At 39.6% G+C, this 16,469-nt stretch overlaps 1 protein-coding gene across 1 annotated transcript in view; it reads left to right on the plus strand.

The window, feature by feature from the left end:
• The window catches only part of Dusp16 (dual specificity phosphatase 16), a 79,836-nt gene that overhangs the window by 40,273 nt on the left and 23,094 nt on the right, over window positions 1-16,469 (plus strand). The window contains exons 2-4 of the mRNA XM_027429875.2: window positions 82-670; window positions 2,148-2,286; window positions 15,610-15,773. Of these exons, the coding sequence (XP_027285676.1) occupies window positions 443-670; window positions 2,148-2,286; window positions 15,610-15,773 (531 nt within the window). The 5' untranslated portion in view covers window positions 82-442. The remainder of the gene's footprint in view (window positions 1-81; window positions 671-2,147; window positions 2,287-15,609; window positions 15,774-16,469) is intronic.

Here is a 16,469-nt window from a genome sequence, read left to right on the forward strand (position 1 = left end):
TCATACATTCTCTAATCTGGTACTCATTCTTATTTCTGACCCCATGTTTTGTTTTCTGTCTTTCTTTCTCTCTTCGTATAGGTTGTCAGTCCAGTGTAAAGCTGTTGGAGTGAGGGAGCAAAGGTAAAGGATGATGTAATGCCCTGGCTGCCCCAAAGCATCTTTTGTTGTGGATGGTTATTCCCGTCATCTCCCCATGGATCAGATGTGAGGGGCTGCTTTGTGGAAGGAGTCCTTTGCAAGGCACGTCAGCAGGAAAGAGAAAGAGACATTCAGTTGGAGGGCTCTTGCTGAAATGGGTTTAACTCTCCTTTTGCCAGTCACCACTAGCCTGACCTCATACATTTATAGTACAATGGAGTGGCTGAGCCTTTGAACACACCACCATTACATCATCGGGAAAATTAAAGAACGAGGTGGGAAAAGAGGACTTATTGTTGTCATGGCCCATGAGATGATTGGAACTCAAATTGTTACTGAGAGGTTGGTGGCTCTGCTGGAAAGTGGAACGGAAAAAGTGCTGCTAATTGATAGTCGGCCATTTGTGGAATACAATACATCCCACATTTTGGAAGCCATTAATATTAACTGCTCCAAGCTGATGAAGCGAAGGTTGCAACAGGACAAAGTATTAATTACAGAACTTATCCAGCATTCTGCAAAGCATAAGGTAAATTCTTTATGACTTTTTAAAGTAAGTGGACATAGCAACCGAAGAAATATTTTGATTGAAGATTATTTTTTAAGTACAGAAAGTAATTTGAGGAAATTTTGGTTGTCTTTTGGAATTTGGCAATCTTGCAATACCTAAAAATAGATTAACAATCACATTGTCATATTAAGAATATTTTAAACTAAGTCAGGCAATTGTAGCTTATGCCTACCTATAATCCTAACATGGGAGGGTGAGGGAGAAGATTGCCACAAGTTCAAGGCAAGCCTGGGCTACATAGCAAGATCCTGTCTCAAGAATGTCAGGGGAAGGAAAGTATTATTTTAAGCTATACATAATAGTTAACTTATTGTAATTTGGACACAATACTATGTTTATGTATTAGTGTCTTGATGAGATTGTCTTATCAATTTAAACAACATTTTGTCTTTTCTCCAAATCCACTGAAAGTCGTTCTTTTCAAGTGCTTTGAAAGTAAGAATTAATTATTAGAAGTAAAAGTAATATTTATATGTGGTAATATTGGTTAAGACATTTTCTTCAGGAAATAATTATTCTCGGCCATATGTGTATATGTTGGGAAAGGCTGTTCCCCCCCCCTTTTGTTTTTCTGAGACAAGTCTTATATGTTCTAAAAGTTGCTATATAGCTGAGATGGCTCTGAACTCCTGGTAAGTGCATCTTTTAATAAACAGCATCTTTAAATAATGGTTTTTTTTTTTCTTGTTACATAGGAACCGTGTGTGTGTGTGTGTGTTGTGTGTGTGTGTGTGTGTGGGTGTGTGTGTGTGTGTGTGTGTGTGTGTACATTCCTGTGTGCGCATGCATGGAGGCCAGAAGAAAACCTTGGGTATTATCCTCAGAAATGTAATCTACCTCCTCTGAGATGAGGTCTTTCTCATATGCACATAAACAGAGAGCTCAAATTTTTATATGGGTGCTGAGGGTGGAACTCAGGTCGTCAGTCTCCTGTAGAACTATTTTAACAAATGTTTCTTTAGGTGAAGGATTGTTGTTTTTATTTTGCAAATTATATTGTGTGTCAACTTTACCCTTTTATCAAGTTTTCAGCACATCATAAAAGAAAGTATCATCAATTTTGCCTTTGAAAAATGTTTTTTTTACAAGCACTTAGCCGCTTCTATGCTAATTTTATCCAGTAAATGGATTGAATCTAGTTTTTACTCATTATTAATTGAAAATAAGAAGCAGTTCATTGTTTTAAAACCAGTAAAATTGTGAGCTCCTACAAAGCCAATGTCTTGTTAGATTATTTTTCTCAAACCATTCTCCACCTCCAATCCCTTTTTGAGACAGGGTCACAGTAGCCCAAACTGGCTTTAAATTTGTTAGGTGAGTGTGACCTTCACTCCTGATTCCCCCCTTCCACCGCCCAGCTGCTGGGATTGGAGGTGTGCACTGCCATGCCCAGCTCCTACCGTCCCTCTTAACAAGCTTCACATTTGTATTTTAGGTTGACATTGATTGCAACCAGAAGGTGGTAGTTTATGATCAGAGTTCCCAGGATGTTGCTTCTCTGTCGTCAGACTGCTTTCTCACTGTACTTCTGGGTAAACTGGAGAAGAGCTTCAACTCTGTTCACCTGCTTGCAGGTGAGTCTGGGATATAGTGGAAAGGACTTGGTCTGTTGTTTTGTTTTATGAAAGCAGTATCACAACTGAAAGCAGTGTCAGGTGAATTACAACTTTTGATTAATCGTTCCATTGATCTTGAATAGTGTATTCCTCCACATTAAATTAGTCAGTGGTGTCTTGCTTTGTTTTTTGTTTGTTTGATTTTGAGGCAGGGTCTCACAGCTGCCCTCAGGTTTGAAGCAGTCCTCTGCCTCAGCTTCCCACTGGAATTACAGGTGTGAGCCATCACACCTGGCTCGGTCAGGGTACTATGACCTGGCTAAATTCCTCTTGTTTTTTTCTTAGCTGGAAATAGCACATATAGGTAGGTCACAGCCACTTGCTTTGTCTGGTGATTTTCTGTGTACCTGCTGTGTGAACACTGATTGAGCGACAGACATCTCAGCTCTCAGGAATTCTTACCTTGTGGTCAGAGCCAGACCAGCATTACAGGGTCAAACTCTTAATGTAAACACTTGAAAGAGACTCCAGAGGTAAGGTCACCTTGGGCATATGAATAATAAAATAAGGAACAAATTGTGTAGACTGTTTCTTCTCTCTCTCTTTTTTTTTGTGTGTGTGATTTTTGTTTGTTTTTTATGCTTGGAAAAAAGTTTCAATATATAAATGCTAAACAACTGGGTGATTTTGTAAAGCTCATGGGAAGGACTGCTCTTCTGAGGAGGAGCGGTGCAGCAGGTGCATCTCATGGCATCAAAATAAACTATTACCCTTAGCTTACCTGTTGCAGCCTGGCTCTCCCTGGGGTGGGCTGACAGAATGAGAAATATGGTTGACCAATGCATAGGACCTTAACATAAAGCTGCTTCCAGACACATTCCAGCCGTAATACCCAAGAGTGTTTTGTTTTTAAAATGTGGCCTAAGAAAAGATATTGATAGGTATTGTCTTTTTCTACTTTTGGTGTTTACTGGAAGGAGGATGCAGTGAGCTTGATTACTGGTAATTAGTTATTAGAAATATAAACACATCAGTTTTAAGATTGCCCAGTTGTTGGTGTGTGAATAGTTTTTAAATATTAACGTTGTGAAACTCCATGCAGATTTAGGTAGAATCTCCAGTTCTGTCATACATTTTTGCTTCAATTCTCTAGTTGCAAGGATAATTTTTGTTTGTTTTTGTTTTGTGTTTCTCTAACCACATCTTTTATCTGTGCTGTGATTCCCTTTGGTCTCTCTGTATGGTAGTTACAGAATTCTGTGACAATTTATTACATTTTTCCTGTCTGTTGACAGATGTATGTAATGATAAGCAGATGTTCTAGCACTGAGCTAATCAACCCCTGCCCTCTCACCCATCCTGATAGGCACATTAGATATAAGGACTATTTGGGTTGAACTAAGGGTAACTTTGGTACTCTTTTCAAGTTTTTTTAGCCATTGTGAGTTCAAGGTTTGTGGCCTCATTTCACTAACTCATAAAACACAGGTGATCACTCATGTTGGACAAGCACAGTATTTACTAAATAATCCCCCAGACCCAGTCCTTAAAGAGTTTGTCTGTCAGGATGTCCCACCCTGCCTTTTTGAAACATTTTCCCTGTGGGGAGCTCTGACCTGACAGCTTGGTCCACAGACAGCCATTCTGTAGGTGTGTTCACAGTGAGTTTCTAGGTAGAGTCTTACAGCTCTTTATTCCCTTTGCTGAAGGGCATTCCTTGGTTTTGTGAAAAGGTTACCAATCCTGTTCCTTTGGGAGAGGCACTCACTGGGCTACAAGGAAGAATAAGGGTTCAGTCTGACCAGCTGGACCAACCTTATGACACACTGAATCGGAGCACCTCATGCCCATTTCATACAAGAAACGTTGGGAATGCTAAGTTAATGGGAGGAGTATCAGGTAGGGTGGGTGTCCGACTCACTGAAGGGAGAGCAGGAGGGATGCAGCTAGCTGCTCTGCACTGTGCTGGACCCAGCGCTGACTCCTGCTGTTTGCTCTACAGAAGTAAAACTCAAGCTTGTGAGGAAGGGAGAGATGGACTGTAAGAGAGTACAAAGCAGCCACTGTCAGAGTTTGACAATACCTTCAATATAAACCTTAGATATTGACAGAAGGAAGGGCTACAAGGAAGAAAAGCAGGGCTGGAGGAGTAACAGAAAAGAGTGGGTGCTTTGGAGGAGTCAGGGTCGTCTTATAGGCTTGGTGCCAAGACTAGCACTGGTTCCTAGGTGTCTGACATCTTTATGGACACATTCCACGAAGCTGAGAAAAACGGGTTATGTTTTTACTCTGCTTTTTATAGCTGAATATCTTTAAAAAAGTTATTTAATTGGAGTTAAATGTTTTGTTTTTTTTTTCTTTCTCACTTATTAAAATATAGATGTTCCACTTACTCTGAGAATATTTTTTTTGTGTGTGAGAATCAGAGCATATATGTGGAATCTGTTTCTGTAATCATTTTTGAAGACTATCATTATGAACAAAAGACAAAAATAGTTGCTAATATTGACTTACGGATAAGCTATTTTTGGTTTTGTTAACCTCAAGAAAATTTTAACAACAAACTAGTTTCTTGGCTTTTACTTACTTACCCACTATTTATCACTTTATCATCTTGGTCTTTTTGTCCTTGTCCTTATCTAAGGGTGCTTGATTTATTTCACAGAACTGAAATAAATATAGGAGAAAAAGCCCCTTTGACTCAGGTGTTTATTTTATACTAACATATAGAAAAGATGCAGAAATGGATCAGTTTGATAGGAAGTAGGTTAGAAGATGATCTACAAGGGAACAGTACTTTTCAGTTACTTTCTCTTTCTCCATTTTTTTGTTAGAATCTTGAGACACACCCACACCTCATGATCCTCCTGCCTCAACTTCTGCCTCTTTATCATATCCTACTAACATGTGCTACCACAACCTATGCTCAGCCTTCTTTCTTGGCTTCCTGAGTGTTGGAATTTTGTGTGGGCGTAGCCATGCCTGGCTCTTTCCCCACTGAGTAAATGCAGAAGGGCAGCTTTGGGTGTGGTGCGGTGGTAGAGAACATGTTTAACATGTAAGATCCTGGGTTCAGTCTCACTATTCCTTTGCTTTCAGAAGACAGGTGGAAGAAGGAAGGACAGGCCCATAGGTTCATAGTCTTTCCTTTCCTTTTCTATTCTGTGATTGTAGAAGTCAAATGCAGGGCAAATGCTGTGCCACTCAGCTGTATCCCTAGCTCATTTCTGTCCTGTGATGAGTGACAGGATAACTGTACAGCAGATAAAACTCACAGATTAATCACAGACTTCAGCTCTTTCACATACAGATAGTGGTCCAATGACTCAACTCTTCCAAGTTCTCACCATGTGACTAAGGCTCATACCTACAAGTATTTCCAGAATCTTCTAAAATTTTCTTAGCCTAGATTAGGAATCAAGAGTAAGAGTGATTTCTTCCTTCCTTCCTTCCTTCCTTTCTTTCTTCCTTCCTTCCTTCCTTTCGTTCTTTTTTTTTTCTTTTTGCCAAGCTTTTCTATGTAGTTCCAGCTGTCCTGGAATACTTACAGACCAGGTTGGCCTCATAGAGATGGTCCTGCCTTTGCCTCCCAAATGTTGGGGTAAAGGGCATGGAGCACCATGCCCAGCCTAGGATGCTTTTTCTTTCTTTTTTTTTTAATATTTATTTTATTTCACATGCAGTGGTGTTTTGTCTGCTTGTATGTTTGTATGAGGCTGTGTCAGATCCCCTAGAACTGGAGTTACAGACAGCTGTTATCTGCCATGTGGTTCTGGGGACTGAATGCAGGACCTCTGGGAGAACAGCACGAGCCTTTAACCATTGAGCCATCTCCCCAGCCCAGGGTGCTTGTCTGTCCCTGGAGACCTTTTCTAGTAGCTCTTTCAGCCTCTTGAGGATTTTAGAGTCATAATCTTCACATTTTACTGAATAAAACAATGCATAAAAGTACTGTACATAAAAAACTTCAAACCATTAAATTATCTTAGCCAGTAAGGGGCTCATCAAATGAAAGTGTAACTGCTTCATCCTATGCTAAATCGTGGATTTGAGTAATTATAGAAAATACCATTACTAAGTATTTTGTGGAATATAGAGCTGTGATTAAAGGACAAATACCTTTTCTTTTTTAGGAAGTTTTGTCTAGTGTAGATTGAAGTGAACAATTGTATATTGAGCCTTTATGTATTTTAAACAGAGGTCTAGAGTGATTTAATAGCTTCATTAATGTTAAGTTTCTGTTTTAACAGAATTAATTATTGCACTTCACAAGGAAAGCATAATAGAACTCAGTTTTTCTGGTTATGGACTTGCTGTTTGTGTTACTATTATTAATTGTATTATCTAGTTTCTGGTTATGGACTTGCTGTTTGTGTTATTATTATTAGTTGTATTATCTAGTTTGACGCCTCTTCCCCTTTGGAAATGAAATAGCATTTTCAGTCATTCCATACCAAAACTTGTAGCATCTGGTAAAAGATTAAAATAAATATATCCTAGTAAAAGCACTCCAGATAGTCAGAATTGGTTGCTATTTGTCAAAAACAAACAAAAAACTGTAGTCATTGAGAGTCACTGAAAATAAGTGTTTGAATTTACATATATAATAGAATTATTTAGCTTTACAAAGCAAAGGGCTAGAGGTTCCAGTTAGTGGTAGAATATTTCCCTAACATAGATGATGCTCTGGGATCAAGCTCCATACTGGAAAAAAAAAAAAAAAAAAAAGCATGCTGCTTTCTATAACATAAACCAGGAAAGAATTAGGCTGAGTGAGATCAGCCAGGTATAGAAGGATAAATGCTACATCAGTCTCATTTATATAGAGTCCAGAAGTCACTGAAACAGAGAATTGAAGCCCCATGTGGTCATCACACCACTTGGGAAGTGGAAGCAGAAAGCAGCAGAGTTTAGGGTGATCCATCCTGGGCTATATCAGACCTTGTTTCTTAAAATCAAAAATAATCAAATCATAAATGAAACAGTTGAATGGGTGGATGGTAGGGGAGGGATAGGGCTGATAGTGATTAAAGGATACAGACCTTTTGAGTTATTAGTTGAAAGGTTTGTAGAGGTTGCAACATGGTGAGTATAGTTAATAATATATACTTGAAATCTGCTAAGAGAATAGAATGTGTTAATTTTATATCCATAAAAAGATAGTATATAAAGTATGGTTACATTTCAAAATGTATATCAAATGATTACTTATAAACCTATGTTTTACTTGCCAGTGATACCTTAAGCAAATTAGAAAAAAACTACTTTTGCCTGCTTGTTGCCATGTATTTGCTTGGTGTTGTCTGAGTCTCAGTTTTCATGAAGTTACTTAAATTAGATTGTCTTTCCTGTACTTGTTACCTGCCAGTGTGTTTGTCACTTCCTAGCTTCCAGTGACTAAGACATAATGTTTGAGACTTTGTCTTTTGATAAAATGGGCTACAAGAGCCAAGTACAGTAGTAGTTACTTGTTTCCTTATTCTGATATTTTCACAAGACAAACAAAAACACCCTGGTAGACAACAGTGACATCAATCTTTTCTTGCCCCACTTATGTTATTCATGTGCTCTGAAGAGATGCCAGGTCTAGGCATATTTGGCTTTTTTACTATGGGCCTTCAGAATTTGATGGCACATTTGTGGTTATGCTGTGGACTTGGCTGTAGGGAAGCCCTGCTCCCCCAACCCGGGAGAGCAAAGCCTTGTCTCTGCCCTTGAGAGTCTCCTGGATAATTTGGGGAAGCACATGGCTACATGCATGCAGTGTGATATAGTGATAAGAGGTGACTCAGAGTGAAATCTGTAGAGATAGGGGAAGATCTAGTTACAGCAAAGGAATTTAGTTGAACCTTGCAAACTGAGTAATATTTGAGTGTGGAAGTTCCTTCAAATTCAGTGGGGAGGAGTGCAGCGTGATGGCTCAGTAGGGAAACGCTCCTGCTACACAAACCTGGTGACCCGAATTCAATCTCCAGAACCCACATAAAGCTAGAAGGGAGAACTAACCCCGCAGATTTGCTCTTTGACCTCGGTACATGTGCCATGACACACTCCCTTTCTGCAAATAATACATGCCTTTTTTTAAAAGCCAGAGATATAGCTCAGTTGGTACACTGCTTCCTTAGTGTTCATGAAGCTCTGGATTTAATCCCCAACACCACAAAACATGGGTGTGGTGGTGCACACCTGTAATTCCCACATTTTATAGGCTGATGAAGAAGAACTGTGAGGTCAGGGTCAGCTTTGGCTATATAACTTGATGTTTAGAAACAAAACAACAGACAGGAGTGAAGATAGATTGAGAGGATTGATGAGGGGACTGGTGTGGATTGTTTTCTGCAAAGGGGAAGAAATGGGAGCTGAAATGAACTGAGATTAAAGTATACAAGCTCTTTAAATGTAAGAGCTTATTTAGATGTGGTGGGCATTGTGAGGTGTCAGAGACTTGGCTGTGACATCTGCCATCTCTCAATCACAAGGTCTTTCTTCTCCCATCTGTAAGAAGTCTTCATCTTCTAAGACCTCAGTCAAGCCAATACCATCTATCTTCCAGAATGCTCCAGGGGCCTCTAACTGGTCTCACATCCTCTGTCTTGCCACATTCCAGCCCATTATACACAGTTGGACCCAAAGTTAATATATTTTATTTCCGGATTGTTTTACTTTCAGTTTAGTATATGCCAGTAATCTTAGGATAAACTATAGAATCCTTAACTAACTCTACAGTGCCTGACTTCTTTCTGCCTCTCTGACTTTAGCTAAGCCACGTTCTATCTTCCCTTTCCTTCTCACCTCTTCCCTTCCCCCTTCCCCCCTCTTCTCTCCTCTATTATCTACTCCCCTCTTCTGTATCATCCTTTCCTTCCTCCCCCTTTACCCTTTCTTCCTTTTCCATCCCTCCCTTTTTAAACCATAAGTCTCTATCCCTTGTGCTTTAAATCTGAAGCCTTATGGTCTCTGGACCTCCACAGAACCTTTTTCTTCTCTGTCTCAGAGTCTCTTTTGCACTACTGGAGATTGAACCTAGGGCCTAATGCATAGTGGACAAATGCTCTGTCACCGAGCTATACCCCCAGCTATTATCTTTTTACTTTTGAGACAGAGTCTCACTAAATTGCCCAGGCTGGCCTTGAATCTGCAATCTTCCAGTCTCAGAGTCTAAATAACTAGGCTAACAGGGCTGTTCCCCCAGACCCAGCTAAGGATGGTTGGTAAGAGTAGAATACACAGATAGTCTTGAGAGTTTGCCCAAGAGTAGATTAGGATGTTTTGAGCTGCACATAGATGGAAAGGTGCTGGAAATGACTGAGGTGCACATGACTGTGTATTAGTCAGATTTGAGTGAATCATTCTCTGCAGTGGAGACTCAGGTTTGCTTTTTATCCTGACTCATAAAGTCACCTTGATTGATAATCGTACTTCAAATCACTTACAGTACTTCCAGCAGCCACCTCATCCTCCTTGGTGTGTGATTGTAACCATTGTCCTAAAGGCTTCCTAAGGGATGTGCCTTTGATAACCTGAGCCACAAAGATAGGACTGCCCGGTACAGAATCCTGGGCACTATGTCTTTGTAGAAGTTCTCTGGGTAAAGACATAGAAGGAGACAGGGTTGCTTTTGGCTGACCAAGATGAAATTCACTACATCAACCCTTTCCCTTTAGTAGCAGAAAATTATTATTCATGCTCTGTGCCTTTTCTCTCACTAAGAGTCTCTTGGACACTGTGGTCTATGAATAGGAAACACGTTTTGTGCCCCCACCCATGCCAGCTTAACTTTTGTCTTTGAATGGAATCAGGAAATCCTTTTTTAATACTAAAAATATACAAAACTTGTGTCCATCAACAGTTATTCATTGTAACAAGAAACTGATTCAATAAACATTTGCTGAATTCTAATTATATGCTAGGCACTATGTTAAATGGTAAGAGTGTTATTCACAATGAATTATAGCTAAAGAAGACAAATCACACACACACACACACACACACACACACACACACACACATTCACAATTACCAGGTCATTCATAATTCTGCCCAACCACCAGTATGAGTTTTATAGAACTTACTTTTTGTTTGTATGGGGTTTGTTTTTGTTTTTGTTGTTTTTAAAGATGAGGGCCTCATGTAGGCCAGGTTGGCTCTGAATTTGCCAGGTAGCTAAAGATAACCTTAAATTCCTGTTCCTGCTCCATCTCCCGAGTGCTGGAATTAGATATGTGTCACCACACTAAGTGAATTTTCAGAACTACTAAATTAGGTGCCAGCAAGATAGCTCAGCAGGTAAAGGCACCTGTTGTGCAAGTCTGGCAACCTGAGTTTGATATCTGGAAACAATGGAAAGGTGGAAGAGAATCAACTCCACAAAGTTGTCTTCTGATATCCTGTCCTCAATCAATCAAAAGTTTTTTAATTAAAAGAATGAACTGTTGAGACCGTGTTCAGATCCAGTGGTTAGGGGAGGATGTATATTTTTATTGCAACGAAGTAAAATATGAGCTGTCAGCATTTAACACAACAAAGGAAGATTGCATTACCATTTTAGTAGTGAGTGTATGTACATGATAGAAAATGTATTCTGTTGGCCAGAGTAAAAATTTTGGGATATACTGATGTAAGAAGAGATGTTACGTCTCTGTGGCTTTGAAGGATGTATGAAGTGCATTCTAAGGATTGACTTGACAGAGGCCCATCCAAATAAGAAAGCTGAGCTTTCTGTGTTAGGTACATGAAGGATGGTGATGGGGGCAATAGTCTAAATATTGGATTGGGATTAGATTGTTTGCCAAGTACTTTAGATTTTATGACTCGTTAGGGAATAACATCAAAACATTATTTTGTAATTTTTTTTATCTGCCAGCAGAGTAGAAATAAATTACAAAGAAGGACGGATCGGTTTGAGAGAGTTTCTACTAAGTTTATTCAAGTATGAGGTGTATGAGGTTTGAAACTAAAGTAGTTAGTTAGTGGTGGGAGAATGGAAGAGAGACTACAGGAAAATCACTGTAGGTATCTCAACTCCCTATCTTAAAATGATAAAAATATGAATTATATAAAATTAAAGTTAAATTTGCATATTATATTTGGAAAAATGTTTTCTAGAAAGTAAGTTTTTTTTATAAATCCCATTTCTGTGTGTAACTGTAGATTTCATTCAGAATGTGGAGTGGGTGGTTCTTTTTAGTTTTGCCTCCCATGTTAGGCAGTTCTGTCACTTGAAGATCCAGTGACTTCTGTCTGAATGAAAGTATGGGGTGAAAGCTCTCTTTCTACCTATAGAGAATTATCCTTAAAGTAGTTGACATCCATCTTTAGTTTGGTTAGAATTCAAGACTTGGAAAAATTTTGAAGCTATAATCCCAGGACTTGGGGCACAGAGGCAGAAGAATTGCTGCAAATATTAGTCCAGTATGGTCCATATAGTGAGTTTTATTTTAACTGTTATCATTACCCAGTGTGATCCTGTCTCACAAATAAAATAAAAAATAATTAAAAACAGTGAAATTGAGTTGTAGTGAAGAGTCACTTTTTAATTATGTAAATTTTTGCTTTTAGAATATAACATTTACAGTTGATTGCAAATGAGCCAAGAAAGAGAAGTATTTGGAATTGTTTAGTAGAATTATTTTGCATTTTATTTTCTACTACTTGGCATATTTTCTCCCACCATAATGTAATGGTGCATCACAGTGATTGTTTTTTTCTATAGAAATAGTACTTTTGATTGGTGGTATAAAGGAGGTGCCCTCAGGGAAGAACTTTTTCTTTACTGAATGAGAATACAGTAACTTATAAGTGATATATGTCCGTGAAGCTATACAAAAATAATGTATTTTTATTTCTACACATGCATTCTTTTGGTTGGACTACAGCACCCTTGTAGTGTGTCTGCTATTCTCTCCAGACCAGAAGCCTCTGAATGTGTCTGACTGCCTGTTAAAACTTAAGAGCCATAGGGACTAGTGGACAGCAATTCTGATCTTCATCTGTGTATTAGGGAAATACATGTGAGTTACTGCCATGTCACATTTTCTACATTCCCAGATGACAAACAGCGAAAAATGTAGCGGGCAGAGATAGTTGGTAATACCAATGAGACAATTCCATGATAACTTTTGAAATACTGAGAGTTTTCAGTATGGCTTTTCACAGGGAGAAGTTCAACAAGGTGCTGCTATGGGTTTTATAATAACTAACATGGATTGCTCAGGACAGAGAGCCTTACAACAAGTCAGATAATCTTTTAGTTTGTATCTGGCAGCCCTTTGGAACAAAGTATACATAAATGGCTTGTGTATGCTTTTCTTCTGATGTAGATCTGGTTTGCAAGAGGATCTTTGAAAGGAAAGGGGGCAGTTAAGATATTTTGAAACTTAGTTGCTGAGGAGGCTACAGACAGCTGATGAAGGTTCAGGGTAGATCTGCAGGGTCTCATCTGTTGTCAGTGAAGTAAGTGGAGTCTCTAGACTTCACCAGTGAATGAAAGGTCAGTGAATGGACAATGCTGTCAGTGAAGGAGGGTGTCAGCAGAGTGGATGATATTGTCAGATGCAGAGCAGGAAAATGTACTCTTTGGCTGATGAAGTATTTTCTGGAAGTGCCTGGTTTGGGACATTTCAAGGCATACTGAGCACTAAATGTTCCAATCTCATTGAAAACTATTAAATATGTCAAAGTCTGGCTATTAGTGTTAGTGTTAAGTATTAGTTGAAAATACCCAGACAAAAGTATGTTTAGTTTATCAACAAAGTCTTACTATGTAGCTTCCTTGGTTGGCCTGGAACTCAGAGATCTGCCTGCTTCTGGCTGGGATTAAAGGCGTTTGCCACCTTGCCTTGCTCCTCCGGTTTTATAAAGCATTTTACCATGTATTGTTGGTTTGGCATTTTTGTTTTGAGGTTGAACAGTGGTTTCTGTCATTTATTTTTATGCCCTGCCATGAAATTTTCTAGAGCCATTGTTTTGAGGTACAGTTTTTACATGGCTGGAAGTTGTGTTGGGAAATGATGAAAAATAAAACCCATACAGGTGTAAATTGAGGGTCTTGTCCATTGTTCAAAGTAATTTGGATTTCTACAGCAGATCTGATCCACCTGCTCTGTCCACCAGTTTAACTTAAGACCTTTCAATCCCTCATGTATGAGAATAGTTCTACAACCATAGATACTTAGACAGGAGGTAGGGATGTTGTATTTTGCTGTGGCTTAACTGTTGTTGCGAATCCCTGCTGCTGTAGCTCACTGCTCCTGTACCCAGGACAGAACACAGACAGTAGAAACAGGGGTCCAGTTGGATTATACTTGAGTTGAACAAGTATTTTTCGAAATTCTAATTCCTGAGTTGAGCTACTAAGAGGTAAGGGTTTGAATAGTAGAGAATTTTATCAAAGAGTTTGGTTTCTGTGTTTTCAGAGAAGTTCAGAGTGCTACATGGATTTTTCTCTATTGAGATGTGGCAAGACTATGATACTTAATGAAGGCCCTAGGGCAGTTCACTAGAAATATAAGCCTGGGAGCACACACAGGACTGGCACTAATGAGGTGGCTTAGAAGGGAAAGGCCTTTGCTGTCAAGCCTGATCACCCGAGACCCATCCCCGGAGCTCACATGGTAGAAAAAGAGAACTGACTCCTCCAGCACGTTGTCCTCTGGCCTCCATAGCCAGCCTCCCTCCCTCCCTCTCTCCCTTCCTCACTACACACACACACACACACACACACACACACACACACACACACACACACACACACAGTGTTTTTGTTTGTTTGTTTTTTAAAAAAAGCTTAGGTGGGGGAAACAACCCCAGGTTCTAAATCTGAACCTAGGTTTCATGCCATAAGAATTCATATACTGTAAATGATTTAGGCTCTGTCAACATCTCTTTGGAGTGCTTAGAAAAATGAACAGGAGTTCCAGAAGTCAGTGGTAATGAGCCTTGACTGACTGCCTACAGAACTGTAATGACTTGTTACAGAGTAAGTTTTCAGAGTAAGACATGTATTTAACATCTTAAGAAAAGTGGCCAGGCAGGGTGGCACAACCTGAATCCAGCACTTGGGAGGGCAAAGTTGGTGGAGCTCAAGGTCATTCTCAGCCACATAGTGAATTTGCAACAAGTCTAGGTTACTCAAGACCTTGTCTTTTATTATTATTATTATTGTTGTTGTTGTTGTTGTTATTTTTTGAGATGGGTTTCTCTGTGTAACCTTGGCTGTCCTGGGATTCACTCTGTAGACCGCAGAGATCTGCCTGCTTCTCCCAAGTCCTAGATTAAAGGCATGCGCCACCCCTGCCCAGCTCCTGCCCTTGTCTTATCCCACCACCACTACTACATAGTAATCTGTATGGTTGGAAGACTTACAGTTAAATCTTGGAAGAACTTACAGCATTTTTATTCTAAAAGAGTTTTTGTAGTGTGAAGTTTTACTCTAGGCTTTTTGAGAGGTCCATCACCCAGCTCCCAAATAACTTACTCCTGGAGGCTTATTCTTAACTATGAATGCCTGGCCTTAGCTTGCCTTGTTTCTAGCCAGCTTTTCTTAACTTAAAAGCCCAGAGGGAAAAAGGTAGACAGGCTAATTTATCTTTCTTACTTGTGTGTATCTTACCTTCCTTCCTACTCTGTGGCTGGGTGGCTGTCTCAGTGGCTGTCTCGGTGGCTGTCTCGGTGGCTGGTCCCTGAAGTCCTCCTCCTCTTGTCCTCTTGCTCTCCTTCCTCAGTTCTCCTACTATTTATACTGCCTGCCAGCCAGCCCCTCCTATCCTTGCTCCTGCCTCCATATTGGCCGTTTAGTTCTTTAGGAACCACCAGGTGTTTTATACAGACCAAAAGAATCGCAGCTTCACAGAGTTAAATAAATGTAGCATAAACAAAAGTCACACACCTTAAAATAACATTCTATCACAAAGAGTAACATCCAATTTATCACTTAATACCCACTTGTTTGCTATTGTGAATACTTATTTTTTGACTTTGTTGCTATTGAATTAGAATCCTCCTTAATGTCTCATAAGTAACGTTTTGATGGGGAGAGAAAGGGATCACATGTCATAGAGTGTGTGGGGATTAAGAAACTGTTTGAGAAAGGCAGTGACTATTTCCAGTGCCCTCAGAACTTGCCCTTCCACACTGCAGCCTTATTCATCTAGAGTCGGTACTGGACTCTGCATCAGTGTCAGCAACAGCATCTGTGGGCAGGGATGTGCACATAGGCAGGGTTACCTGCCTAGATCTGTACCTTATGAATTTTCTGTTTTGAATGGTTTTAGTCAAGTGGTTCACAGAATGCTGGTTTATTTTACACTGTACATAGCATAATCATACAATGTTTATTCTTAGGTGGGTTTGCTGAGTTCTCTCGTTGTTTCCCTGGCCTCTGTGAAGGAAAATCCACTCTAGTCCCTACCTGCATATCTCAGCCTTGCTTACCTGTTGCCAACATTGGGCCAACTCGAATTCTTCCCAATCTCTATCTTGGCTGCCAGCGTGATGTCCTCAACAAGGTGGGTGCTTCAGATGCCTTTCTTTATGTGTCTGTTGGTACCTGCTGGAGAAGCAGAAATGGAACCTTCTTCGATCCCAGAAAGGAGGGCACTGTTAGTGTCACCCCCTCAGCTAAGTGTTGCATTATGTTTCCAGTATTACTTTGTTTGGTGTTATTTATTGCTATAGGACACACAAATTGTTGTATTACTCATAGTTTCAAGAAACTTGAAATAAGATTGTTTTCTTTTGTCTTTTTTTTTTTTTTAATATAACATTGGCCTTGGCTTCATGGGCTATTAATTGTTCTATTACTGTAATTGGGTGTTTTATACTTACAATGCATTGATTTTTTTTTCCCACCACACTAGAAAGGGATTCAGGTCAGGCCTGGATTGAGGAGGGTCCTCATGATAACAGCTGGCAGGAGAATGGGGAGAGATGATCAAAAATGTCAAGGACAGAGACTCAGAAGTGTGCTCTGTCTGTTAGTTCTACTGTGTTTGAAGCTGGCTGGAACAGTTTGTGGAGAGAGCAACATTCCCAAAAAGCTGTGGACAGAGCACTGAACAGACATGTTTTGTTATAGAAACACATATTGGATGGGGGCTTTTGTTTGTAACAGCACAAACATAAAAATATCAGAACTATAACCTAATTCTACAGCTTACATGCTCTCAAGCAGGAATGCTAAAAAAGAAAAGTAGTCTTCCTGT

The sequence above is a fragment of the Cricetulus griseus genome, chromosome 8, assembly GCF_003668045.3.
Source record: "Cricetulus griseus strain 17A/GY chromosome 8, alternate assembly CriGri-PICRH-1.0, whole genome shotgun sequence".
Classification (NCBI taxonomy): Eukaryota; Metazoa; Chordata; class Mammalia; order Rodentia; family Cricetidae; genus Cricetulus; species Cricetulus griseus.